General features: G+C 40.5%; 1 protein-coding gene across 1 annotated transcript; it reads left to right on the top strand.

The window, feature by feature from the left end:
- The first annotated feature begins 1,133 nt into the window (after window positions 1-1,133).
- On the top strand, window positions 1,134-27,467 carry LOC125879588 (major vault protein). The gene is made up of 17 exons (XM_049561547.1): window positions 1,134-1,350; window positions 6,218-6,396; window positions 11,165-11,360; window positions 11,929-12,052; window positions 12,578-12,709; window positions 13,713-13,807; window positions 14,126-14,362; window positions 15,622-15,747; window positions 20,051-20,272; window positions 20,716-20,951; window positions 21,039-21,236; window positions 21,921-22,065; window positions 22,601-22,812; window positions 23,905-24,021; window positions 24,286-24,412; window positions 24,637-24,825; window positions 26,314-27,467. Exons 2-17 carry the CDS (start codon window positions 6,233-6,235, stop codon window positions 26,437-26,439), a joined length of 2,646 nt encoding a protein of 881 aa, XP_049417504.1. The 5' UTR covers window positions 1,134-1,350; window positions 6,218-6,232; the 3' UTR covers window positions 26,440-27,467.

Here is a 27,467-nt window from a genome sequence, read left to right as displayed (position 1 = left end):
GAGATGACAGACAGATGGATGGTTTGTCTCTAACAAAATACTTTCTGTAGACGTGCTGCAAGAAAGGATTAATGCTTAATATACATCTGCAGCCAGAGCGCATTACGCTGTCAATAGGCTTTATGTGTGGGGAATACCAAGATGTGTTATCCAAATATGGGCATGTACGTCACATATAGCAGATAGATGTGATTTCCCGTCGATGAGATAAACGCAACTGTCCTCACAGTCCGTGCCGGCACAGTGAGGGAGAAATGCACAGACTGCTTCATGTTGGAAGTGCTGTGGTGGGACTAACGGGCGGTCGGACTAGTGGGTATGAAATCCGACGGTCGGAATAATGGCATGAAAATGGTCAGATTAATGGGCGGTCGACATTATGGGACTAAAACGATAAAACTTTCCGTAGACCTGCATGGTTGGATTAGCGGGTAGTCAGAGTTATGGGTAGTCGGACCTATGGGAGGGCGCACAAACGCCTGGTCCCCACTGGCGAGTGGGGTGGCCAGTGGGGTGGCGAGCAAATTTATAGGGGGGGCCGTGGCCACCCCTGGCCACCCCCTGGTGGCGCCATTGCTTCAAAGGCACTTGAATCACCTTTCTTCCCCATTCTGATGCTCTGTTTGAACTTCAGCAAGTGGTCTTCACCATGTCTACATGCCTAAATGCAGTAAGTTGCTGCCGCGTGATTGGCTGATTAGCTATTTGAGTTAACAAGCAGTTGAACAGGTGTACCTAATAAAGTGGCCAGTGAGTGTATTTATTCAGTCATGCATTTTAATAAGTCTTTCAATCATCTCACCAACTTCCTTTTAGAGCAGCTAATATTTATTAAATTATTGGGCTATTATTATTCTACAATGTATAATGGTGTTTGTTGTAGTAGTACAAAGACAATGGTGCAACTCTTGTAAAAAAAAAAATAATAAAAAAAATACCATACAATGAATGACCAGCAGATGTCGCCGTTTCCTCTGTGTTAACACGCCAAAGGGGCTCAAAGCCTACAAGGATCCCCTCACGTCAGTATGACACCTTTCCTGATAAAACCTAAAACTGACGGCAACACATCTGCTGAAGCCCTTTGTGTCTCTGCGTCCTTTGCCCGTGGAGCCGTATCTTGCTATCTGACTGTGACGCAGTGCTGCAGCAGCAAAAGTCAGTAAACCACGTGACTTCTGATCCCTTTTTCCGGGATCATAACACAGTGGACACGCCCACCAAATTACAGTTCAGCTGCCCGTGTTTCCCCTGGTTCCTAAATAAGTTTCCACCAGTGGGACGACAGTCTGAGAAGAAGGACCAGTCTGAGCTGCCTGCCTCCTACACACTCCTGCTGAGCCTCACGAGGTAAGAACCCAGGAACTACTTCTCCTTCCGGCGTTAGCAGAACTCTACTTTAAATTCTCAACATTTAAGACTTATCTTCTTCTAATCTATAATTCATGCATGATAGAGTACAATTAAAGATGTTTTGTGGATGAGTAAGAGCCTAATTTTAAATCGGCCTGCTTCTCATACACCGAGCAAAGCTTTATTTAACGATATCTCAACTTTAACAACTATTTGTCTTCTAATTTCTATAGCCTTCCTCTACCAATACTACTGTGCCATCGGACAGTAGGGTGGAGCGATTTATAAATAAGAATAATGCTTAATCTAAAACAGCAGCCACTCTGTGTTTATTAATGCACGCCGTTGTCAACGCAGCTTCCTAATAATTCCTAAAATGCCTTAATCAGTGTCTGTCATGCATGAACACTGCCTACAATACAGTTACATTAAATGTATAAAATTCGTAATGGGAGATTGGTATTAGGTTCCAGGATTTGTCAGGGCAAATACGGTCATTACCAGGAAGTTGCCTGACAATGCCAATGTGAGAAGCTGTTGAGCCAACTGGCCTGCCTGCTGCATGTGCTGTAAGAGATTAAACTGAGCGTATGTAATGGTAAAATGGGAGTGACAGCTCATTGTGCTGGAACAGATTCATGTTTTTAACAGGCCTGCAGTTAAAAACCAGACTAGCCAGTCTGATGCTGGCAGAGAGGGCAGAGCTGATGCTCTCTTTACTGAACAATGCAGTTTACATAGAAGCACCTCCCATCTCCTCCTTCTTCCTCAATCTGAAACACCTTCCATATTTGTTTGCTGTGTTTTTCTTAGACCATCTCTTTTTCAGAGCCCCATGTTTGAAATGTGACTCAGGTTTTCTTTTAACGTTACCCGATCCATAACTTAAAACCCAAATCAATATCAGAACTGACACCTAATCTCAAAGTCCTAGGAAGCCAGTCATGGGCGAGTCACAGAGCCGTTCTGTGGAAGTTGAACCCCATAATTTGCTTTTAATGATCATCCTGAAGTCGGAGGGTTGAGATAAATGCCATTATTACGTGGAGAAGTACCTCACACGACCCCACTTTTAAAAAAAATAAATAAATAAAAAATTCCTATTTGTTTGTAATATGCATGTGACACATCTTCACATCAATAACACGACTACATTTAAGTAAAACCCATGGACCCTTATAGCCCACGTTTAGCAAGATTTCTTCATGTTTGAAACTTTCTGAACATTCAAAACATATCCTACATATCTGTGTTCTCTGAGGAGTCGAGAGAGGTCAGAATATTTCAAGAAAAAAATCTACCAGCTCTATAGTTTGCTGTGCATTATGTTATTAGTCTGCTGATATGGTTGTATCCCCTTAGACATCAAAACTGTTGTGCAGATTTTCAGCTCTACCTTGTACGCAAACAGCAGGGCTTTGCATGCATACAAAGAGAGGTGGAAAGATAAATACTAGGCATCAGTATTTTCCCGAGCAATCAATTACTCCTTTAGTTTATAAAATATTAATATGAGCAGATGCTTAAGGGCCCCTGGTCTCCAAATGGCCCCTAGAAAAAGTTTTTTATGCCTCTGGCCTGGCGATAGGGTCCAAAACCAAATCTATTCGTAACATTTGAGAAGCTCCAACTTGATTAACCAATTAATTATCAGAGTTGTGTCAGAGGACTTTTGGTCACACGAACAGACTTTAACAGACTTTACACTGAGTGTAAATGTTATTTAAAGGATTGCCCGTCAGCTGACAGAAGCTTCTGTTCATTAGCGCTCTGTATTTGCAGAGTGTGTGACAGTGACGTACATCATTGCATAGACTTTGTACCATGTATGATTTCTTTGGGTAGCAGGTGTGTCCGAGTGCATACCTGAGCTTCACTACCTACCTTGTCATTTATGACAAAATAAGCTCCCAGTTTAGAAAAGCTATTTTTCTTCCGGCCTTTACATTCATGTCACAGTCAGCTCACTGTTCATGTCCTTACAGTTAAAGTCAGAAAAACAAGTTTCCTCAGTTTTCTCTTGTTCATCTGCCTGTTAATCTTAAGCGTTTTTCTCTGAGTCATGTTTAACCTTTGAGCTATACTCCTTCCAATTACAGCACAGTGTCAAATGCTTTTCAATACTAGTGCAGATAAAAAAAGGCACAGATTCCTGGATAACACTTTTTCCATACTCATAGGTGTCAGTTATACTGAGGATGCAGGGGACATGTCCTCACCACTTTTTTAAATGACTGATTTCATCCCCTTTACTTTTTAAAGGCAACATTTATTAAAAATGTTCTTGCACCAAGAAATGATAACAAATGAGAAGGCTTTGGTAAAGGTTTATTTGCACAATAAGAAAGCATACAAAGCAATGTAATTATTAAAAAAAGTAGTAATGCAGACAGACAAAAAATCACTCCTAGGCTGATGATTCTGAAATGATTCATAAACATGCATGTGCCCATCAGTAACTTTAACAAATTCTTGACAGTTTCCTCTTGTCCAAGTTTTCCATTCTCTCTTAGTGAACATAAAAACACGTGAGTTATTGATGTCCAGGGGTTAAAAAATGAATTCAAATGAATCAATGTGTCATTGATGTGAATAGGTGCCACATGCACATTTAATGAAGTTACGTCCCCAAATAAAAGACACAAAAGAGGACTGAAGAGTAGATCATACCGACGTGTGTTGACTCAGCAGAGATAACATTAAATGAGAGAAGTTGGTCTACAGGAGAATACATATGTAAGATAAGATAAGATGCACCTTTATTGATCCCACAAATTCCAGTGTTACAGCAGTCAAGGAGAAAGAGTCAGATTAAAAATTTCAAAAATTAAACTTTAAAACTTAAAACTTAAAAACTAGGCATGCAAAATAAAGTACAAATGTACAAGAAACAGCGATAATAATAATAATAATAATAATAATGATAATAATAATAATGATGATGAGAAGTAATACAGAATGTCTGATAGCCTCATTGCAATATCATTTTTTTAATTTGAAGTTTGTGTTTTCCTTCACATGAATACAGACATTTCCACCATAAACTGGTTTATGAAAATTCACCATAATGCGTGATGCACAGAATTTCCTGGGGGAGGAGCCCTTGCGTGCTGCAAGTTGCGTATCACTGACCTACACTCTTGGTAGTAGCCTAGGCTGTGTCCTTTTTAACGCCATGTTATGTGTTTTTTCCCCGACTCTGCTGTAATGGCCTAATCTGACGTCATACCCCCATAAACATTACCTAAAAGCACATATGTTGAAGACCTTTGAAAAATGTATTTTAATCTGAGCTCTTATGCTCCCACAATTTTTCAATAAAACGTGTGTTAGAGCTTTCACTACTAAATGCAGTACTACAAACAAGGCATGCAGCAATCTAACTTCTGCTTTGTCAGAATACTCAGAGCATCTGCTGATACAGAGTATTGATCTGATAGATAGGTTTATCTTTGGTAAGCAGCAAGACAGTTGTATTACTCATCAATAAAACAAATGTCTTTGTGTTTGCGTTGGTTTTTGAGTGATGTGATTACGACCAAAGCAATCACAATTCAAAGAGCGTCATTATAGCCTACTCTAATTTTTATTTTTTAAAAATTAATAAATAAGTTGTGACATCTGTGGAAAAGCATGAAGAGAAATGTGAGTTTTTAAGATGACATGGACAGTTTCATTCCACTTTCATTCGGAATGAATGGTCATTCTGATTGAAAATTAAATCTGATTAAAGGGGGTGGTTTATTCCGTTTGTCATTCTGAATGAAAGAGTTTTGTGTGCATGTATACACTCATTCCTCTTTAAGTTCATTCCGGTCTTTCTGCGCAATGCTCGTTTCCTTGCCCTTCTGGTGCGATGATGTATATAGGGCGCATAGCAACGGGCTGCATAGCAACGGGCTGAGCTAGAGCAGTCGGACTCGTTGCACTCACCGGTTTCCATTCGCCACAGCACGGTCTTCTGCCTCCCTTCTCCTCCTCAACAGATGAAGCATTAGCAGAACAAGGTTGTTGTCGTACTGCTGCTTCAAGAATATAAGCAAAACACGCCCGAAAAAGGCACTAATAACGGCTAAGAACGCCCCCATCCAATCAGAAACCTTCCCTGCCCCAAACCTTGCACAGACCTGAATAAAGGCGATTAAACTGATCTCCCATGTAAACCCTCATTCGGAATGAATATTTCCCATGTAAACTACCTGGAAACACTTTAATTCCGAATGATTTCATTCAGATTCATTTCATTCTGAATGAGAAGCCATCATGTAACCGTAGCCATTGATAGATTCCTGAGGTCACTGTTGCACAAAAAAGCCCCAAACAGTAGAAAAAAAAAATTCTAAATCAGCACAAAGATGACTATTTGTTCTCTGCTTATTGTTAGATGTGCAACTAGTTATTTTCATGATCAAATTCATCTGTCAATTATATTTTCAATTAGTTTAAAGTATTGTATTAAACTTTATTCGTCAGAGTTACAGATACAGATGAGGAGATGGCATAATAGAAAGCAGCAAAATGCACCGGACTCACCAGTGTCTGAAACAGTTAGTCGATGAATTGATTAGTTGGTTGACAGAACAATAGTGTGCAATTATTTAGAGTTTTCCCATTTGAACAAGGTCATTGTGAATCAACAATTTCAATATCTTTATTGAAATAATGAATGATACATTTAAATTTGGTCCCAATGAGCTCAATGGATTTAAATAAAACATTTTCTTCAAATAATCAAATATGGTTTAGTGTTGGTGCTCTTGGAAAATGGGGGAAAACATTTCTTTATATGGTAAAACATTACTTTGAAAAAGTGCCACACACACACACACATATATGTAATTAATTCTCTCTCTCCTCTCTGCAGTGTTGACTTTGGATCATGTCTAAGAAGTTGGGAAACCGCGGACAGGAGACTGAGACGCTGGTGGAGGCGTCCATCATCCGCATCCCTCCTCATCACTACATCCATGTGCTGGACCAGAACACCAACATCGCCCGGGTGGAGATCGGACCGCTCACCTACATCCGCCAAGACAATGAGAGGTGAGAGGAGAATCATCCATTGGAAGGAACCATGGGGATCACTCACACTACCGTATTCTTGTCAATTAGGAAGATCAATTCTGACATTTAGGAAGATTTCAAAGGATGCAGTATTCTGTTTTTCCTCAGGCTTGTCTCACATCACTGCTGCTGCTCGTCAGTTACCAAAGTGACTGATTATCTTTCCATGCAGTCAGATATTTTTGACAAAACAATCTAATGCCCAGGTCTATGCAGCAGCTGTTCTGGAGCTTTTGATCATAAGCTTCAGAACAGCTGTTGCACAGAGGGACTCTGTGGTGAGATTGTTTTGTTGACTTCCTGTGTTTCCAGGGTCAGTAATTAATAATTATTTCCGTATTACATTATATTTATCTTATGATCTTTTAATTCGACTTTCTGTTGCTCCATGACCCATGGATTAATCCTGGCTGTGGTGTCAAAACTCAGAATATCATCTCAAACAGGAAAAAGCAACAGCAGTAATGTCAGCTTTTAACGAGGATCAATTGGAGGGCAAGTCTGGTGCCAGCAGCCGCGGTAATTCCAGCTTCAATAGCGTATCTTAATAGACACTGAGAATGTCTTGTTAACACTGACACTCTCCTGTATACAGATGTTTACTGTGTGTTGAAATCCTGAGGACGAAAAGGCAAAAAAAAATTATGTCCAGACTATTTTTGACACTATTTTTGACATTTTATAGACAGAGAAGATGAAACTTTATATACAGAGGGAAGTTGTTGTGCAGCAGGTGCTACAAAGTGGTAAAGAGTGCAGATGAAGTATAAACAAGAAAGATTAAGATGCAAAAACTAAAGGTACACAAAGCCAGAAGTGTAAACAGGTGAACGGTAAATATAAACCAATAAACACGGAAGGCAAAGTGATTAATCACTTAATCGAAAATAAAAAAATCTGCATAAGACCACATGAGTCGACTGCACGCGGTTCTCAACATGGAGGTGGCTGAGCCGGCAGCTAACATAGCTATCTCGATAAACAGTGCTAAACAACAGCAGCAGTGCTGACAGAGCTAATGGTGTTAACCAGAGGAGAACCAGAGAGTGGGCGTGACGCTACCATGATGATGCCCAGGCCCGCCATTGGGAAGGGGGTCAAGGGGTACAGATTACCAAAGGCCAAGGGGGGGCCCATGAAAAGGTCTGTAGTTGACCTTTAAATGGGATCTAGTACAGCAATTTACTTACTGACTTAAGTCACTGACAACTAATGGTGGGATCCAACAGAAGCTCCACGATACGATATTATCCTGATTCTTTAGTCACGATACAATATTATTGCAATTTTAAACGTGTTGCGATATCCTGAGTATTTGGATAAAATATACTGCGGTTTATTACCCGTTTTTAACTGCAAACTCTGTCCCCACAGGAAAACTATGTCAACATCTGTATGATCTAGTAACATAAAGCTTTCAGTCTGTTCATCTCACTTCAGCTATAACATTTTTTTTATTTTGCAGCAAAATGTATCTAGTGGACTGAAAGAACAACTATTTATATAATTCTAGTAGGCTACCAAAGTTTAATTTGTATTTGTAATATTGATAATATATATACAGTACAGGCCAAAAGTTTGGACACACCTTCTCATTCAGTGCGTTTTCTTTATTTTCATGACTATTTACATTGTAGATTCTCACTGAAGGCATCAAAACTATGAATGAACACATGTGGAGTTATGTACTTAACAAAAAAAAGGTGAAATAACTGAAAACATGTTTTATATTCTAGTTTCTTCAAAATAGCCACCCTTTGCTCTGATTACTGCTTTGCACACTCTTGGCATTCTCTCCATGAGCTTCAAGAGGTAGTCACCTGAAATGGTTTTCCAACAGTCTTGAAGGAGGTCCCAGAGGTGTTTAGCACTTGTTGGCCCCTTTGCCTTCACTCTGCGGTCCAGCTCACCCCAAACCATCTCGATTGGGTTCAGGTCCGGTGACTGTGGAGGCCAGGTCATCTGCCGCAGCACTCCATCACTCTTGGTCAAATAGCCCTTACACAGCCTGGAGGTGTGTTTGGGGTCATTGTCCTGTTGAAAAATAAATGATCGTCCAACTAAACGCAAACCGGATGGGATGACATGTCGCTGCAGGATGCTGTGGTAGCCATGCTGGTTCAGTGTGCTTTCAATTTTGAATAAATCCCCAACAGTGTCACCAGCAAAACACCCCCACACCATCACACCTCCTCCTCCATGCTTCACAGTGGGAACCAGGCATGTGGAATCCATCCGTTCACCTTTTCTGCGTCTCACAAAGACACGGCGGTTGGAACCAAAGATCTCAAATTAGGACTCATCAGACCAAAGCACAGATTTCCACTGGTCTAATGTCCATTCCTTGTGTTTCTTGGCCCAAACAAATCTCTTCTGCTTGTTGCCTCTCCTTAGCAGTGGTTTCCTAGCAGCTATTTGACCATGAAGGCCTGATTAGCGCAGTCTCCTCTTAACAGTTGTTCTAGAGATGGGTCTGCTGCTAGAACTCTGTGTGGCATTCATCTGGTCTCTGATCTGAGCTGCTGTTAACTTGCGATTTCTGAGGCTGGTGAGTCGGATGAACTTATCCTCAGAAGCAGAGGTGACTCTTGGTCTTCCTTTCCTGGTCGGTCCTCATGTGTGCCAGTTTGTAGCGCTTGATGGTTTTGCGACTCCACTTGGGGACACATTTAAAGTTTTTGCAATTTTCCGGACTGACTGACCTTCATTTCTTAAAGTAATGATGGCCACTCGTTTTTCTTTAGTTAGCTGATTGGTTCTTGCCATAATATGAATTTTAACAGTTGTCAAGTAGGGCTGTCGGCTGTGTATTAACCTGACTTCTGCACAACACAACTGATGGTCCCAACCCCATTGATAAAGCAAGAAATTCCACTAATTAACCTGATAAGGCACACCTGTGAAGTGGAAACCATTTCAGGTGACTACCTCTTGAAGCTCATGGAGAGAATGCCAAGAGTGTGCAAAGCAGTAATCAGAGCAAAGGGTGGCTATTTTGAAGAAACTAGAATATAAAACATGTTTTCAGTTATTTCACCTTTTTTGTTAAGTACATAACTCCACATGTGTTCATTCATAGTTTTGATGCCTTCAGTGAGAATCTACAATGTAAATAGTCATGAAAATAAAGAAAACGCATTGAATGAGAAGGTGTGTCCAAACTTTTGGCCTGTACTGTATGTGTGTGTGTGTGTGTGTGTGTGTGTGTGTGTGTGTGTGTGTGTATATATGTGTATATATATATATATATATATATATATATAGGTATATATATATACATATATATATATATATATATATATATATATATATATGTGTGTGTGTATATGTGTGTGTGTGTGTGTGTGTGCACACTATGTGAGGATATAATATTGCCACACAAAAATATTGCAGTACTATGCTGTATTGATTATTTTCCAACATAAGTCAGCATAAGACAACATCATGTATTTACATGACAAATAAATGTAATTTTAGTATTAAAAGACATTTCTGATAATACATGATGAATTCTGATTATATACTATTTCAGTTCTGCACACAATATGACCAATATTTTATTAAATTAGCCCTCAAGATTGAATCAGTAAATAACAGAAAAATTTCACACACACGCACACACGCACGCACACACACACACACACACACACACACACACACAGAGCAGATTAAACCTGTTTATCACATTAGTTTGTTTAAAGGACTTAACTCTCTTTGTTTTTGTGTCACAGTGAATCAGTGTGTTATCAGTTTGAACAATTATCTCCTAGACGACACACACGCACACACACTCACACACATGTATCATTGTGTTAGAAAGCCTTTCTAAGCAACACTGTTGTGGATACACTGATTTTCTGCTCTCACAGGGATTTTATCCCTCAGATAAGCAGAAAACTGCAGAGAGGTATTTAAGGACATCACTGTAAGCACTCCATGTGACTGAGAATTGATTACATTATTGATTTGGCCGGATACATTAACTCTAGTCACTGATTCTCTCTCGTAGATGGAAGGAGACTTTGTGTAATTGAAATGTCTTATGTAAGATATTCGGTTTTCAATCTTATGAAAGTGAACAGAGCAGCGAATACTGGCATCATATATGTATGTAATAAGCTGATGATATGTTTTATCTGTAAAATAAATAGCATACTATTGTGTAGCAGTTAGTTACATGTAGTGGAGTAAAAAGTAAAACATTTAGTGGAGTGGACAAGTACCTCAAATTTGTTCATTTATTCTGTGTAATGGTGGAAACTAAATACTGTACTTCAGTACAGTTTTAAAAGTAATAAAAACAACATATCTTCTTAAACCTTTCTAATAACAGTAATATTATTATTTGTTATTCTTACCTACAAAAAATCTTTTGAAAAAAATCTACATTTTTAATGTAGTAATGATGTCATGAACAAAAGACACATGAGGAAATGACTGCATGACTGAGTTGAAAGTTACTGTTAACTTTCAACATCACATCACATCAGCAACAACAGGACTGGACTGTGGAATGGACAATTTTAGATTTTAATTAGATTTTCAATTTCTATTTATGCACTTACTTTAACATATTATGTATATTCTAATACCACCGTGTTGTTGTTGAAGGGAAATGTGGTTGTTGTTTTTTATAAGCTGCTGGACAGTTAAATTTTCCTTTGGTTATGAATAAAGTTCTTTGTATTCTATTCTATATATATGTTTTAATGTATTCAGGATACCGATTGCTTCTTCTCTTTCTCAGAGTGCTGTTTCTGCCGGTCCGGATGATCATGGTGCCGCCACGGCACTACTGTGTGGTCATCAACCCCGTAGCTCGAGATGATGACAACCAGGTCCTCTTTGACCAGTCAGGTCAGGCCAAACTTCGCCACGCTGACCTGGAGATCCGCCTGACCCAGGACCCGTTCCCTCTGTACCCAGGAGAGGAGGTCCAGCAGGTCAGTTAGAAACCTTTCTGTTATGTTCATCACAAGGCGACGCAGATTTGGCTCACAATAAAAACATACCTAATACATATGAAAAATAACTTGACTTTTATCCTGATTTTGATTTTTACTCTTGTATCTTTAAAATTAATTGATATTGGTACCAAGATGTTACCCTTTTTTGAACAAAGAATATCCCAAATAAAAAGACACAGCCGACCACATAGTCTTACTCCTTTTCTGTATTTTTAGCATAAAAAAATCTGTAAATAATAGAAAATATTCAGGAATGCTTTATTTACCTCTCATCCCAATTTTGTTCAACCACACTGAGTTCAAAACACTTAATTTTTATTATTTACTAGAAAAAAAATCTTTTGAAAGAGGAGAAACTGGAAACTGACGCTTTTTTAATTAATTATTTTACTACAGATAAAAAGACAACTAACAAACTAATGACATGGTCCACACTCATTTTTTAATCTAAGAAATAACATCTTAACAGTTTAATAACAGAGGAGTGCTTTGTTCTTGGTTATTGGAGACATATTTCATCTAACATGCAGTATTTGTTTTCCAGGATGTGACTCCGCTTCAGATCGTGTATCCCGACACGGCGCTGCGTCTTCAGGCTCTGCTGGACTTTGAGGAGGAGGGAGGAGAGAAGAGGGTGGCCGGAGACGAGTGGCTGTTCGAAGGACCAGGTGTGTTTTCATACAACTCTAAATGCATCCATCATATCATAGTAACATCATAAGAATATTACAGCAAAAGGTGTGAGAAAACAGTGAAATTAATAGAAATTATTCAGATCAAAAAAATCTTAATTTTAGATTTACAATGTTTTTAAATCATTAAAACATATTTTACTTATTTAGGGATTGATTATTTGCTTTATTCATTTCCTCTAATTCTGTGTTTATTTTATATATACATTCTTCATGATTTTATATTGTTTACATTGTCTGTTAATGTCCATGCAAATTGAAATGATGAATCTCAAGAGGTTTATCTTTAAATTTCTAAATAATTAATGAGTAAAATAAATGATTTTTAGGTCCAACAGTCTCCTGACTCAACAGTAAACATTGGCAAGTTGCAAAGTAAATGTGTGTATGGCAAACCTTTGTTATATATCTTAAAGAAGAAGGAGTGGGCTTCAAACATATTTTTGTATTTAACTTCTGATAAATGCTATTTCAGACTTTTGAACTGTGTTTTTGTGGCAGGGACCTACATTCCAAAGAAGGAGGTGGCGGTGCTGGAGACCATCAAGGCCACCGTGATCAGAGAGAACCAAGCTATCAGACTGAGGGCTCGCAAGGAAGGAGTGGACAGAGGAGGAGTCCGCAGGGTCACAGGTAACTTGTAAAGGCTCAGGGTGTCTTTCACTTGGACAAACCCGACATTAAAATCTTGAATGTGCTGTTTAAGTCATATGAAGCCTTTCTTTTCATGAGGGAGGTTTCTGACTTTGTACCTTTTGTTCTGTATCAAGTTCTTGTCATTATAATTACATTATTACCTCAGTGACACTTTTTGTGTTTCGACGCAAGCGATAGCCCTGGCAGGAGGTATTATGTTTTTGCGTTGTCCGTCCATCAGTCCGTCTGTCCCATATCTCAAGAACACCATAAGGAAATTTATTCAGATTTGGCACAAACATCCATTTGGACTAAATGATGATGGTGGTCATAGCTCAAAGGTCAAGGTCACTGTGACCTTGTCAGTCTCATTTTTGTGAATGCGATATTTCAAAAACACCTTGAGGGATTTTCCTCAAATTTGGCACAAATGTACACTTGGACACAAGAATGAACTGATCAGAGTTTTGTGGTCAAAGGTCAAGGTCACTGTGACCTCACAAAACGTGCTTTCGGCCAGAACTCAGAAATTCCTATGCTAATTATGACAAAATATCACACAGATGTCTAATATATAAAATGATGAAGTGATGACATTTTATATCTAAAAGGCCAAAGGTCAACCTCACTGTGACATCATAACATTTTGCATGAAACACTTTTCTGGTCACTTTTAAATTGTGCAGATTGTATGATCCTCTGTGCTGCTGGGGGAAGATGTATGTGAAATATCCAGGTTTTCACAGGCATGGATGTAAACTGTAACTGCAACTTGAGGGGTTCGCAGAGGCATACAACTGAATTTTGAATATTAGTAATTCTAGTTTAAAATATACTCAAAGTTTAATTCATGTAATTATTTTTGCGTTGTCCTCTAAATAAATAAATAAATTAATTAATTTAATTAATTAATTAATTTAATAAAGTGTTACTTAATGTTGAAGTTGAGTAAAAAAAAATTCTTATCAGTGATTCTGATTCTGTGCGTGTGTTGTTTCAGGTGAGGAGTGGCTGGTCAGTAAGGTGGGAGCGTACCTTCCAGGTGCCCATGAAGAAGTCATCGATATTGTGAACGCTTTCATCCTGACTGACAAGGTGAGTCAGCTCCTCACTGTGTTTTTCTGCTGTATAGCATCAAATGTGTTTCCCTCGCCCTGAAACGCAAACTGAAAACAGAACAAACTTCACTGAATTGAAGCTGTTGGTCCAGATGTCTCAGTAACATCCAGTCTTTTGTCTAAAGCTCATTATAAGCTTTCCAACAGCAGTGATCTTGTAGCTTTACATCTCACAGATGGGTCGGTCTTGTCGTATTAAGGAACGGCATTTAAACTGTTAAAAAGCTGTCAGCTGCATAAAAATCCTGAAAACACATGGAATCAGAACTAATTGAAGCTTCATTTTTCTCCTCAGAAAGCGCTTCATGTTCGCGCCCTGCGGCCCTTTAAAGATGCTGGTGGGCGGGACCGCCGCACAGGGGAGGAGTGGCTGGTCACCATGGCCGACAGGGAGGCTCACATCCCTTCTGTGGCAGAGGAGGTAGTAGGAGTGGTGGATGTGACCACTCTGAGCAGCAGACAGTACTGTGTGATCCTGGACCCAGTCGGACCCGACGGGAAACCCCAGCTGGGACAGAGGAAGGTGGTGAAGGTGAGGAGAACCATCCGTTCTACATCTTCTGTCATGCATCTCTGAATTTCTCTTCACTTAAATGTAATTAGGTTTGTGGTTTAAAGTTTCTGTTAATAATGCCAAATAATGCCAATTCTACATCTACAATAAGAGGCTTTCTGATATTTTTTATATTATTTCCTCCCAGAAGATTCAACAAAACCAAAATTATAAGAAAATGAAACATGGTTTTTACAACATCCTCTCCAATATTTTAATGTCACTAATAAATTATATTTAGCTTGTTGAATTGGTGGATACATTTTGTGTGTTTTTGTTTGAACATAAGGCCAAAGGCAGTAAAACATGACTGGTTCCCGAACTGACGAATTAAAAGACAAATATTCTAGTTGGTGCATTATTTTATGATTGAGCAACCTCTCTATGTACATTTATGGCTCTGCACTGGTGATATCTGTGGCCAGAAGCGTAATTATTATGTTTTTGGTTTGTCCATCCATCCCATTCTTGTGATATCTCAAGAAGGCCTTGAGGGAGTTTCTTCTTCACGTCTACTTGGACTCAACAATTAACTGATTAGTGGTCAAAGGTCAAGGTCACTGTGACCTTGCATCTGTCTCATTCTCGTGAACATGATATCCCAGGAACACCCTGAGGGAATGTCTTCAAATTTGGCACAAACATCCACTTGGACTCAAGAATGAACTGATTAGAATTTGGTGGTCAAAGGTCACTCTGACCTCAGAAAAACATTTCTGGCCATAACTCAAGAATTCACACACAAATGTCTAACATGATAGAATGATGAAATGATGGCATTATATATCCAAAAGGTCAACGTCACAATGACATCAAAGTGTTCTGCAAAAACACTTTTATGGCCATTACCCAACGTCATAACTCAGGAACAGAAGTGGAGACACTGAATTGGTGACGCATGGATGTGAACTGTAACTGCAACTTGAGGGGTTCACTGAGGCATACAATCGCAGGACAGTAATTCTAGTTTTAAGATCTTTCTTTGTAGTGCTGTGATTGCAATAAACTGTGGTGACTTTAAATACAAATCATCTAGTTTAAAGCATCATGAATTTGAGCCAATTCCAACTTTGTTTTTCTTCCTTACCATCAGCAGGTTTACAGAATATTTTGTGTTGTTTCTAGAGGGGGAGTTTTGCAACATAGAACCCAGTTTTCACTGACATTTCTCGTATTCTGTTCTGCAGTAATATTTCAGTTATATGCACTGATATCCGGATTTGCTTTCTTTCTGCCAGGGTGAGCGCTCATTTTTCCTGCAGCCGGGTGAGCAACTTGAACAGGGCATCCAAGATGTCTACGTGTTGTCGGAGGAGGAGGGTCTGGTGCTGAGAGCTGTGGAGGCTTTCACTGACACTGAGGAGGTGAGGAGAGAAATCACAACAATGCAGCTGATTCACATGAAGGGTGCCAGGGTAACATAATCCGTACAGACATACTAAGATGTAGACATTTGACTTAAAGTTGATCCCCTCCACTAAAAAAAGTGTTTTTCTTGTATTTACATCCCCTTAAATGTCAGACCTTGACTATACAAGCTTGTATCTGTGCAAAGTTTGTCAGTACTAGAGAGGTGTTTACATTCCTCAACTGATGGGGCTAATGTCTGTGCATTTCCTTAAAATTTAAGATTCAAACATATTCCAGTAAGCTAGATTAGGTATGTCACTAATACAAAAGCCAATCACTGTCTATTATAGGAAACATACTGATGGGGGAACAGTCTTCAACACAACACTGACAAAGAAACCTGAAACCTCCAGCGCAGAGCAGAGGGCAGAGTTGTCTTTAGCATAGTGAAATATTTAACAGCAAACATGGTAGAGTGTGAATGTAAACCTTGTTGAGGCTCAAGCCTCAGTGTCAGACTGAAGCTCCCAGAACCTTCAGTCTGACATGGCTTCCATTGAAGGTGATTTATAAGGGGGAGGGAATTTGATTTTTTCCCTAACCAATCAGTAGAGATCAACGACTCACCCAGAATCTGATGTCATTAGTATCCATGCCTCGGGGGTGCTGAAAACAAGCGAGCATTGCCCGTTTAAAATGTCTCCGTCGTCGTGCATGCCCAGCTGCATCGCCATTAAATCCAGTTTAGCAGCTTCCTTAATTTGGTCCTCTATTAACGCGAGTAGTGGCAAAATACCTCGATAGCATCGTTAATGTGGTCTATAGGATCTGTAGCAGTCGCCATTGTTGCTATCCTCACCAGTTACCCACCGGCGTACAGCTTGACATCAGCGTGGCGCTGATTGGCTAATCGCTAGACCCCTGGCGTTCATTGGTCTGTCCATCGTTTGGACGAGATAAATCGCAAATTCATTGAAGTATGCCAGACCAGTAATGCAAGCCTACTCAGTTGAGTGGGCGGGGTCTATGGTCTGGAACCAGGCTAGCTCAAACATGTTTGGCTGAATCTCTTAGATCTTTCCTCGAATGCGAACATTAGCCATCATGACGCACACTGGTCTTATACTCGTCAACCAATCAGCAGTGTAGCTCTAGTAGCACTGTGTCAGCTCTGGAGAAAGCAAATGCAGACCCTATTGCAAGCAGCAGCAGTGGGCGGGGTGTAAGACCAGATTTGAAAAGCCCCTTTTCAGACTTTTCTTTTTTCTTTGACTTTCTATGAGGGAAAATCATGTTTAACAAAATACTGATATATAACATATCTGGAGGGGGACTTTAAGTAAAAGTGGTAAAACCACAGTGTAGAAATACTGTGTTAAAGTTAAAGCCCTACATTCTCAACTTTTGGTAAGTAAAACTACAAAATTGTTAACATCAAAATACACTTAAAATACCATAAGTACTTACTGTGCAGAATAATCTATATTATCTTATTAGGTTATTATTATTGATGTGTTAACGTATCCATCTCTTCAATGTTGTAACATTTAAAGATGGTGCTATGTAGTGCTGGTAGTTTAATCTAAAATAATATATCAAAAATGATTAGTTGATTTATATTTTGTAATCTTAATCTAAATCTGTGAAGTAACTAAAGCTGTGAGACAAATGTTGTGGAGTAAACAAACAGTATTTTAGGGATGCATGATATTGGATTTTTTTTGCTGATATCCAATACGCTGATATGTAACAACTCATTTGACTGATTGCCAATACCGATATCGATATATCCACTTTTTTCCCCACCTAATTTTAGTGTTCATCAAGTCTCTTCTGTAGTGGAATTAACATCATATTATGCATGCATATTCTTATTGGGATGGTAAGCCAGAAGATGGAGACATGAAATATAATACTTTTCAATGGATGTGATATTCATTCATTGTGCAAAATTTAAAAATTTTAAAGCCGATATTCACCGATACCAATAGGGTACTGATATTATCGTCCATCTCTACAATATTTCCTTCTGAGATGTAGTGGAGTAGAAGTATACAGTAATTTAAAATGAAATACTGATCATTAGGTGTGTTTAAATCAACATAAAAAAATACATTTAATGTGTTTAAAGCAGGTAAATGATGATAAATGATTAATGCTGTGTGAAAAGTTTCTGCTTCAGTTAACTGAATTCTTGCAGACACCTGAAGGTGGAAGGACACATACTGTATGTTGAAAAGTCTGTAGCCAGAGTGCAGTGGCATTATTGTTCAGTGCATTTACACAGTAAAACCATATGCAGATGACACCATGCTGTTACACAACAACCACAAAATAACTCTTATTGGACTGCTATGGTAGAATTTGTAGCATGTTAATGATCACCACACCCTCTGACCTATGTTCAACTCCACCCAGCTCTTTAACACTTTACTGCACAAACATGACCCAAAGCTGCAGGTGGAGATGACCACACAGTCCACACACCTCACTGCTCTTTAAAAGCTCTTTAAATCTGAACAACCATGTCAGACCCTTTTATATGTTTGCATCTATGTTTCTGCACCGGTCTTTAAAGAGTGACTGCCTCAGTTAGGGAGTTACTGGGGTGGAGAGGAATGAAGGGAGGGCCAGCATAACTTTGAGCCAACTTAGATGTCTTTTGTTCATGCTCTGATGGTTTGTAAAGCTTGTCTTGTGCAACCAGTTGATCACAGAGAAGTTAATACAACAATAAACTGCATCCTCACACAGAGGTGTGTCCAGATGATTTACTGCAGATCTTTTCAGCCTGGTATGAAGTGAGAACTCAGGGGTGTGTCTCTGCCCTTTCTAGTTGAAAGTTTAAAGTCTTTTGCAGGTTCAGCCACACTTGGCATCACTGATAGGAGTGGTTAGAGGTGTGCTCTGTTGCAGCTGCAGATTACTGCAGGTATTTCTGAGAACAGGGTGTGGAGTTTGGTGTGAAGGATTCCAAGGAAACACCAGGATCAGGATGGTTTGTCAAGTCAACAAAAACAAGATTGTCAACTGCTGCTGTTTGCAAGTTGTTTTAAACTCTTAAGGCCAAAACACACCGGCGGCGTACGACGCGCGTCAAAACAGCCGCCCCCCATTATTTTCTATTTACAAACCCACACCGGTGGCATCTCGAAGTGCGCAACGTGCCGCACCGCGGCACTTTACGCTATTGTCCTTTTTTTCCAACATCACCGCCCTTGAAAAAGCACTATTTTGTACTTCCCAGCCTAGCGGACTGGAGTGTGCAATGGAAATCCAGTTGATGCCCCGCAGCGCGACGCTTTTTGTGTGTGTTGGGGGCGGCACTTGACTCGCGCCAATGACGCCGCCGTCATGATGCCAACAAAAAGAAGTAATATAATTTAAGATTAGTTCTAATCAGAGTTTAGCAAAACCAGATCTAAAATGAGTAAATCTGTATTTATTGACTTTATTGATTGTAAACAAAAAAATAAAATAGAGTTTAAGTAATATGTCGGAGACGGGCCACTAGCCTAGCACCTGCTAATCTGTGCTCACCATCTGTCTCTGATAACATAAGATCCAGACATGCAAGATATTTTTACCAGGAGCCGAATTATTCACAGAGGACCCCAGCCTTATCTGACAGTCTGTATGGGCAGGTGTTAGTGCCAGCAGATGTTCAGTTTGATTGGTTGCGGCTTGACATCTGTTGGTTATACAGCAACAGCAGCTGTACAGGTTTGATTCATGGGGTTGTTGTTGGATTTTGCACTTCTAACCAACCTGAAGAGAGTGAGTGTAAAATGGTATTTCAAGGTTGGTTGTGTGGTGGCATTAATGAGGTTTGGAAAAGGTGTCTTTGTTTCAGGATAAACACTAGTCTTCAGTACAGCAACACACAGGGATACTATCAGGGTTGTTTGCAGGAAAAGTGAATGGAGTTTGGTGAAAAATACCAGGATCTCACTTGTTAAACTCTTCCAAGTATTTAGTGTCAGATGTTTGAGGACTGAGGTGATCCTATCCTTCACTGCACCGTCTTTTGTTCTCTATTTCTCTTCTTCTCTCCCTTCTTTCCTTTGAATCAAACCCTGCCATCCCTTCATTATCACTCCCTCCACCCTTTATGTTTTCTCCTGCCTTTTGAAATTTCTTCCACTTTGGGGTTTATTTTCCTTCCAGTGTCCCTCTCCATCCCCCTCTTCTTCTTATCATACTCCCCCCTCTCCTCCATCTCCTCCCTCCCCTTCCCGTCCTCCCCGCCTCCAATGCATCGCCACGTTAACCCTTCTCTCCCTCCTCCACCTCCCCCTTCCCCGTTCTCTCTGCCAGCGCGATGAGGAAGAAGAGGAGGCAGAGGAAGAGGAGTTGATGCAGGAGAGGGCGAAGCGCTCGCGGAGAAGCGGCATCCTCCGTCGCCCTGGAGACCGCTGGATGCTACGGGGTCCCATTGAGTACGTCCCCCCTGTTGCTGTTGAGGTGTTGGTGAAACGACAGGCCATCCCATTGGATGAGAACGAGGGCATCTACGTCAGGGACATCACAACTGGAAAGGTACGAGTCGGTAACTCTGTTTAAAGGGACCTACTGCTGTGTCTTTTGAGTCATTTTCTGTGTAGAAGTGTCAGTTGTGAGGATTCTCTGCTTCTTATTATGTTATGTGACAGCACACTGAAAATCAAACTCAGCTAGTCATGTTTAAAGAGGTGTTGTTGCCCTTAGTTGACATCAGATAGACATCTTTTAAAACTCGTCCTTGTTCATTTGTTCAGGCAAGTCTTAAGAGTCTGCTGTTTAATTATGTTTTTATAACCCTATATCCATCCTGTGATCCAAATGAAACATCCACATTTTCTCTCATCTCAGATCCCTAAATTTCCTTGAGCATCTTGAATGTCTCGATGCAATCTTTCGATGATTCTCAAGCCTTTATGGAGTTATTTATTGGATTAAATCGTGAGTCCAGCTCACCTCCAGTGTGTCTTGCTGCCTCTCAGGTGCGTGCAGTGATCGGTCACACCTACATGCTGACTCAGAATGAGGAGTTGTGGCAGAAGGAACTTCCTCCCAATGTGGAGGCCCTGATAGTTTCTCCTCTCGATCCGCTTGCCGACCGCTCGGACCGGACCAGAACCGGAGAGGCTCGGGTCAGGGACAAGACCAGGGTGGTCTCTTACAGGGTCCCCCACAACGCTGCGGTCCAGGTCTATGACTACAGAGAGAAGAAGGCCAGGTGGGAGTCGGTTTCCTGTGCTGATGGAAGGATGTTATCTTAACGTGATGAGCTGACGTGGTGGTGGTGTTGTGGTCTTGTCTTCAGGGTGGTGTTCGGACCAGAGATGGTGATGCTGGGGCCTGACGAGCAGTTCACCGTGCTGTCTCTGTCTGGAGACAAACCAAAGAGGGCCAACGTCATTAAAGCCATCTGCCTCCTGCTGGGGCCCGACTTCTTCACCGACATCATCACCATTGAGACAGCTGACCACGCCCGGTTGCAGCTGCAGCTCTCCTACAACTGGTAACTGTAAAACAACCTGGGCTGAGCTATTTTCAGCACAAATAAAAGCTGGGTTCAAGAAACGCATGTCCATGAGAGATAAGAGCTACATTTTTAAGAATAAAGGCAATTTTATGTCAACAACCAGATTACTAGATGCTAACTCATAGCTAACGGGAACTAAAAGCTGAGTCTAAGCTAAAGGGAACTAGTTGCTGACTCTCAGCCAAAGGGAAAATAGGCGCTGATTCAGAGCTATAGGGAACTAGAAGCTAACTCTAAGCTCAAGAGTACTCAAAGCTGTCATAAGCTAAGGGGAACTTGAGGCTAAGTCAAAGCTAAAATGATGTGGAAACTTACTCTAAGCTAAATAGATTAAAGAGCCGCAGAACTATGGAATAAAACAAATTTGACAGATCTTACATTAAAATTACTTTATTAATAACACAAAGGCGCAGTTTCCAAATTTGCAGTAACAATGGTATGCTGTTGTGTTTCAGTCAGTAAATGTAACACATATTTGTGTTGTGTGTATGCAGAGTGCTTCAGTTGAAAATGTCCAGTTTACTTTATCATCAAACAAACAACTGAAGACACCTCAACCCTGCCTCTGTACACTCCTTTTTTGTGATACATCTTCCTGTCTTATTAAATTTAACGTCTCCGAACGCAATCCCTCTTCCTCTCCTGTTTATTTCTCTTCAGGCACTTTGATGTAAAGTTTCCAGTGGACCCTGCTGATGCAGCAGCTCTGTTTTCAGTTCCTGACTTTGTCGGAGACTCCTGCAAAGCCATTGCCTCCCGAGTCAGAGGAGCCGTCGCCTCCGTGCAGTTTGATGATTTCCACAAGGTTCATATTTCACTGTCCTCTGTTCTGCTTCTCTTTTATATTGTAAAAGAAAGGTATATGTTTGAACCACATGGACAAAGTATTTCGATCCTGTACCGCAATAGAAGTACTAATACCACACCGTTACAGTACTCTGTTACAAGTCCTGCATTGGAAATGTTACTTTATGTACATATAATTATGACTCATGCATTCATTAAAAACAGGACTTAACTGTTGTAGCTGGTTGAGGTGGAGCTTACTTTGATTGTTTAACTAATGATAAGAAAAAAAGCAGCAAAGCCTCAACATTATTGAAGCTGGAACCGAGAAATGTTTTTACATGACAAGTGATTTAAGTCATCAAATTAGCATCCAGTTAAATTTCTCTAAGTTGATTAAAGGACTAATCAATTCACCTATACTCCTATAACCTGGGGGAGTTTAAGTTTCGACAAAACAAAATATTTCATACACTTTTATGAAGGAAAAGACTCAGGCATCTCAAAGATATCTTTTAGGCTACTCATCAATCTAAGATCTCTCTTCTTTGCAGAACTCAAACCGGATCATTTGCTCGGCGGTGTTTGGGTTCGATGAGAAGCTGGCGGTTCGTCCCAGCCTTCGCTTCAACCAGAACAACCTGATGATCAGCAGCGTGGACATCCAGTCTGTGGAGCCTGTTGACCAGAGGACACGAGATGCCCTGCAGAAGAGCGTCCAGCTGGCCATCGAGATCACCACCAACTCCCAGGAGGCCGCTGCACGGTCAGAAGCGCCCACATACACACACTCACACTACCCTACCGTCACAGCGTGTAATTTCTGCATTTTTCTGCTGTTCCTACATGATGTCTCTTTTGAGCTAACAAATAATGCAGTCATCAGTCCACTCTGTAGTGGGCTGGGTTAGTTGACTAAACCTAGTGCTCAATAGTTAGAGGGTAACTCTAAGATAAGGGGACTAAAAATGGCTAAGGCTTTTATCCCTGCAAGATCAAATCCCACCTCTTTGTCTTTCCACCATTTTCTCATCTGCTCAAGAAACTCTTAAACCTCTTAAGTCATTCTCCCTGCTCCTAACATTTTTACACCCTAGGAGTTCTCTTAAGGGCTAAGATGCTTTGTGAATAACAAATAAGAATAAGTATTTAGTCCTAACTTTAAGGGGAAATTTTAAGAAAATATCATAATTTTAAGATTTTTTTTTTTTTAATTTGAATTTCATCACAAGGAACACCTCTTTCTGTTAGGAAGCTTTGTGAATACGGCCCCTGCAGGATAACTTTAAGCTAAGGGGAACTATAAGCTTACTCTAAGCGAGGATACCTAAATGCTAACTCTAAACTAAAGGGAACCAGAGGCTAAGGAGACATAGAAACTAGGTGGAACTTGCCTGATAGCAAAAAGAACTGCCAACTCATTGCACTCGGTTTCAGTCTGACATTGGGTCCACTCTAACCAATTTCTGTGGGGGAGAGGTATTCGATTTTCCTTAGCCAGTCACATAGATCAACATATCTGCCTTAATCTTATGTCATTTTAAGTGCACACTGAATGCATAGCCATGCCAGACCCCCAGGAAATGCACTGGACTTTGACTAAAGGGAACTAGACAGAAGCTAACTTAAAGGGGACCTAGAAGGAATCTAACTCTAAGGGGAACCAGAAGCTAACTCTCAGATGTGTATTTCACAAAATGATTTCTTTTCAGATAAAGCAGGAATTTCTAAATAACCACAGCCAACTTCTGTTTATCACAGAAAGAAATTAAAGTCTGTGGGTTTTTTTTTTGTGTGTGTGTGTGTGTGTGTGTGTGTGTGTGTGTGTGTGTGTGTGTGTGTGTGTGTGTGTTTGCAGGCATGAGGCGGAGCGCCTGGAGCAGGAGGCACGGGGTAAACTGGAGAGGCAGAGGATCAACGACCAGGCCGAGGCTGAGAGAGCCAGGAAGGAGCTGCTGGAGCTGGAGGCACTCAGGTAACCACAGGGTCACTCCACCAACACCAGCTTTCTCATGTTTTGACAGGCAAAGAACCGGTTCCCTGCAAGGAGAACTATTGATATGTTTTTTATATATTTTGATGCTAAATACTTTTGTAGTTTCTACTGAAGTGAGATTTTGAATGCATTACTAATACTTGTAACAGTATTTCTACACTGTGGTATTACTACTTTTACTTGAGTGAAAGGTCCAAGTACTACTTCCACCTGTGGTATTAACCCTGTCTGTTTGTGTTTCAGTGCTGCGGTGGAGAGTACAGGAGCTGCGAAGGCTGAGGCTCAGTCTCGGGCAGAGGCAGCTCGTATTCAGGGAGAGGCGGCGGTTCACGAGGCCAAATTGAAGGCTGAAGCTCAGAGGATTGAGGCGGTATGTCCAGACATCCTGTTTCACCTTTCAACATAGACTTCTCTGTACAGCAGAGGAGGAAGAAATACTTTTTACCCCGCTACAAATGAAGTGGAAGAAAGAGTACAATATTTCCCTCTGAGATGTAGTGAAGTAGAATTATTAAGTATACCTCAAATTTATGTGACAGACTTATGGAAGGTAAAACAACAAACGTGTGTGTCTGTGTGTCTGTGTTTGAGTAGGAGGCAGAGCTCCAGCGGCTGGCGAAGGCTCGTGAGCAGGAGCTGAGCTACAAGAAGCAGATGGACAGTCTGGAGGTGGACAAGCAGAAGAGTCTTGCTGTCATCGAGAGCGAGCGCTTCAGTAAGCTGGTGGAGAGTCTGGGCACCGACACGCTGACGGAGATGGCCAGAGCCGGGCCCGAGCTGCAGGTACAATTGCTGCTACACTGCTACCGCTGCTGCTGCTGCTAAGGAATACAGTGATTTTAGTTTTATACTCGGCTCTTTCTGTGGCAGTTTGAGTGACTGAACAAACTGTATTTTGAACTTGAATTACAAAGTTTTCACGCTCTACTTATATTTTTGAGCCCAAATTTTCATTAGATTCATCAAAAACTAAAAAAAAAAAGTGCACTCAGTAGAGTGCAAATTTCTGCAATGGGACTGAGCAGCCGTCCGTGCTGACTGTGGCCACTCTAGACAATTCTTGTAATTCCAGCAGATGCAGCACGTTCCAGAGGCATCCTAGAAATACACACCTTGTCTGTCTTTGACGGAGCCACAGTGTGTCAAACAGAGCTGATCGCGTTTTCCTGCCAACAAGCACTGGATGTGAAATATAAATAAGATGTAATTGTGAGAATGAATGGAATTTTAATTACTGAAACCCAGCCACAAATTTGTGATTCATGTCATTCATAACTGGACTTCAGTGGTGTTAACTTTGTCTGTAGGCTACAGCACTATAGTAGGAAATAACACAATTAAAACAGACAAAAAAGAAACCATTTAACTGCCTACTTACATATGGTACTTATGATAAAAGCACAAATATTAAGGAAAAATGACCAAATCAACAAAATCTGCAAGTCAACAAAATCGGGCAGGCAAAATGCTCCACTTCTGAAACACATTTGGTGTGGTATGATGCTGTGTGGCGAACAGGACTAAGTGGGTCGCAGCTGGGCACAGTGGAATTGTCCCTCTCGGCTCCCTTACGGTCAGGATGGAGGTGAAGATAACAGAAACGGAGACTAATTCATCTTGTATTATGCCCATTTTCAGTGGATTATAATTTCTTGGGTATGGAATAAATCTGCAGATGCCCAGTTCAAAGTAAGACTAAACTTATCTATGGATGTCAGTTTTTGAGCCAAGGTAAAGGCGGAAACGTGACCTCCAACAGATGCTGAGGCTTGTTGTTTTAAACTGAGCTGATTTCTGGAAAACTTGCGACCCCTACTGGCCGGTTAAGAGGAGTGAGGAGTCAGCAGTCAATGACGATAGAAAAAACAGGTTTTTCAGTAATTATGAATCATTACAACCATGTGAGATCCTGGAGGATATAGTTATAAACACTCACAAACACACTCGCAGACATGTACACAAACACACACACACACACACACACACACACACACACACACACACACGATCCTCCAGGTATAAGCTAATTAACATACTCATTAGTTGTAGCCTTACTAAACACCTCAGTTGGCCACAGTCCAACTTGATATCTTCAGATGTCTTGTTTTGTCCAACAAACAGTCGAGCAGTTATTAATGAAAATTAAGTCTCTTTTGAGCAGCTTGTATTTTAAACTCAAGGTCCTCTTGCTGAGTTATTTTTTCTCCACCACCACGTTTGAAATGCTTGTCACAGTTTGAAAAACTTATCATCTTGTTTCCCATCCTCCAGGTGAAAATGCTGCAGGCTCTGGGGCTGAAGTCGACCCTGATCACGGATGGGTCTTCACCCATCAACCTCTTCACCACAGCCAATGGCCTGCTGGGGGCGTTGCCGGGACAGGGGCTGGGACAGTGAGGATAAGAAGAGGAGATGGAATAGGGAACACAATGTCCAAAAGTAAACTTCAACAGATGCTCATCTTTGTGACACACAGAAACTTAAGAGTTTCTGATGGCCTATACTATAGCAAGACAATGTGTCTTTTATAGATTTAAAGATACACTTCATGGATTGGCTAAAGCACCCCAAAAAACACCCTCCCACATCACTGTAGATGTTTTAAATATCCACTTTCAGTGGTCCCTTTTTTGCTCTGTAAGAAAACCAGGCAGTGCATCTTTAAAATCTTTAATAAAACCATTTTCATGCCACGATTTGCAAAAACTGAAAACTCTGGAGTTTCTCCGAGAATTGAGTCTGAAAGATGAAGTGTCTTAGTCTGTTTATTTAGACTGTAGGAAACTAAAGTCCCTCCTTCCACTTTCCAACTCTGTACGTTTCCTTCACATACCTGACAACACTTTGATGGCCGACACATTAAAACCGCATGACCCAAACTGTAACAATATCAGCCCTAATCCTGTCAGTTTTCTCTCTTCAATAAGCCTTATATCTTGCTTTAGCTGACCTCCGATAGTTGAAGTTGTCACCTCACTGTGATTGTGATTGCAGATGAGGTCAGTGAAACAGTTTATTGATCTCTTTCAGCCTCTGTCACTTTTGCACTTTGAGCTCTTAAAATGAGAATCGGTGGTTTATTTTTGGACAGAAAACCAGCATGAAGACATGTTGTGTATCATGATGAAACATTTAAATAAACCTGTGCTGCATATGAAGAAGAAATGTGCCTATAAACAAACTGACAGTGTGTACTCATATAATCTGACAGCTAGAGATTCCTATTTCTGCTTTGCACTATGTTCTCCAGAAATAAACAGTTATTGCTGTCGATGTTTACATGGTCGATATTAAACTTTTAAAGTTTCTGTGTGGTGGTAATAAAATAAAATAGGATAGTTTTGACCGCCTCTCTTTGCCTTACAATCTGCTGTTGTTTCTACATAAAGAACTGTGTGTGTGAGGCCATTAAAATACTGCTGCCA

The sequence above is a fragment of the Epinephelus fuscoguttatus genome, linkage group LG19 (assembly GCF_011397635.1).
Source record: "Epinephelus fuscoguttatus linkage group LG19, E.fuscoguttatus.final_Chr_v1".
In the NCBI taxonomy this organism is placed as follows: domain Eukaryota; kingdom Metazoa; phylum Chordata; class Actinopteri; order Perciformes; family Serranidae; genus Epinephelus; species Epinephelus fuscoguttatus.
This window is presented reverse-complemented; position numbering and strand designations above follow the sequence as displayed.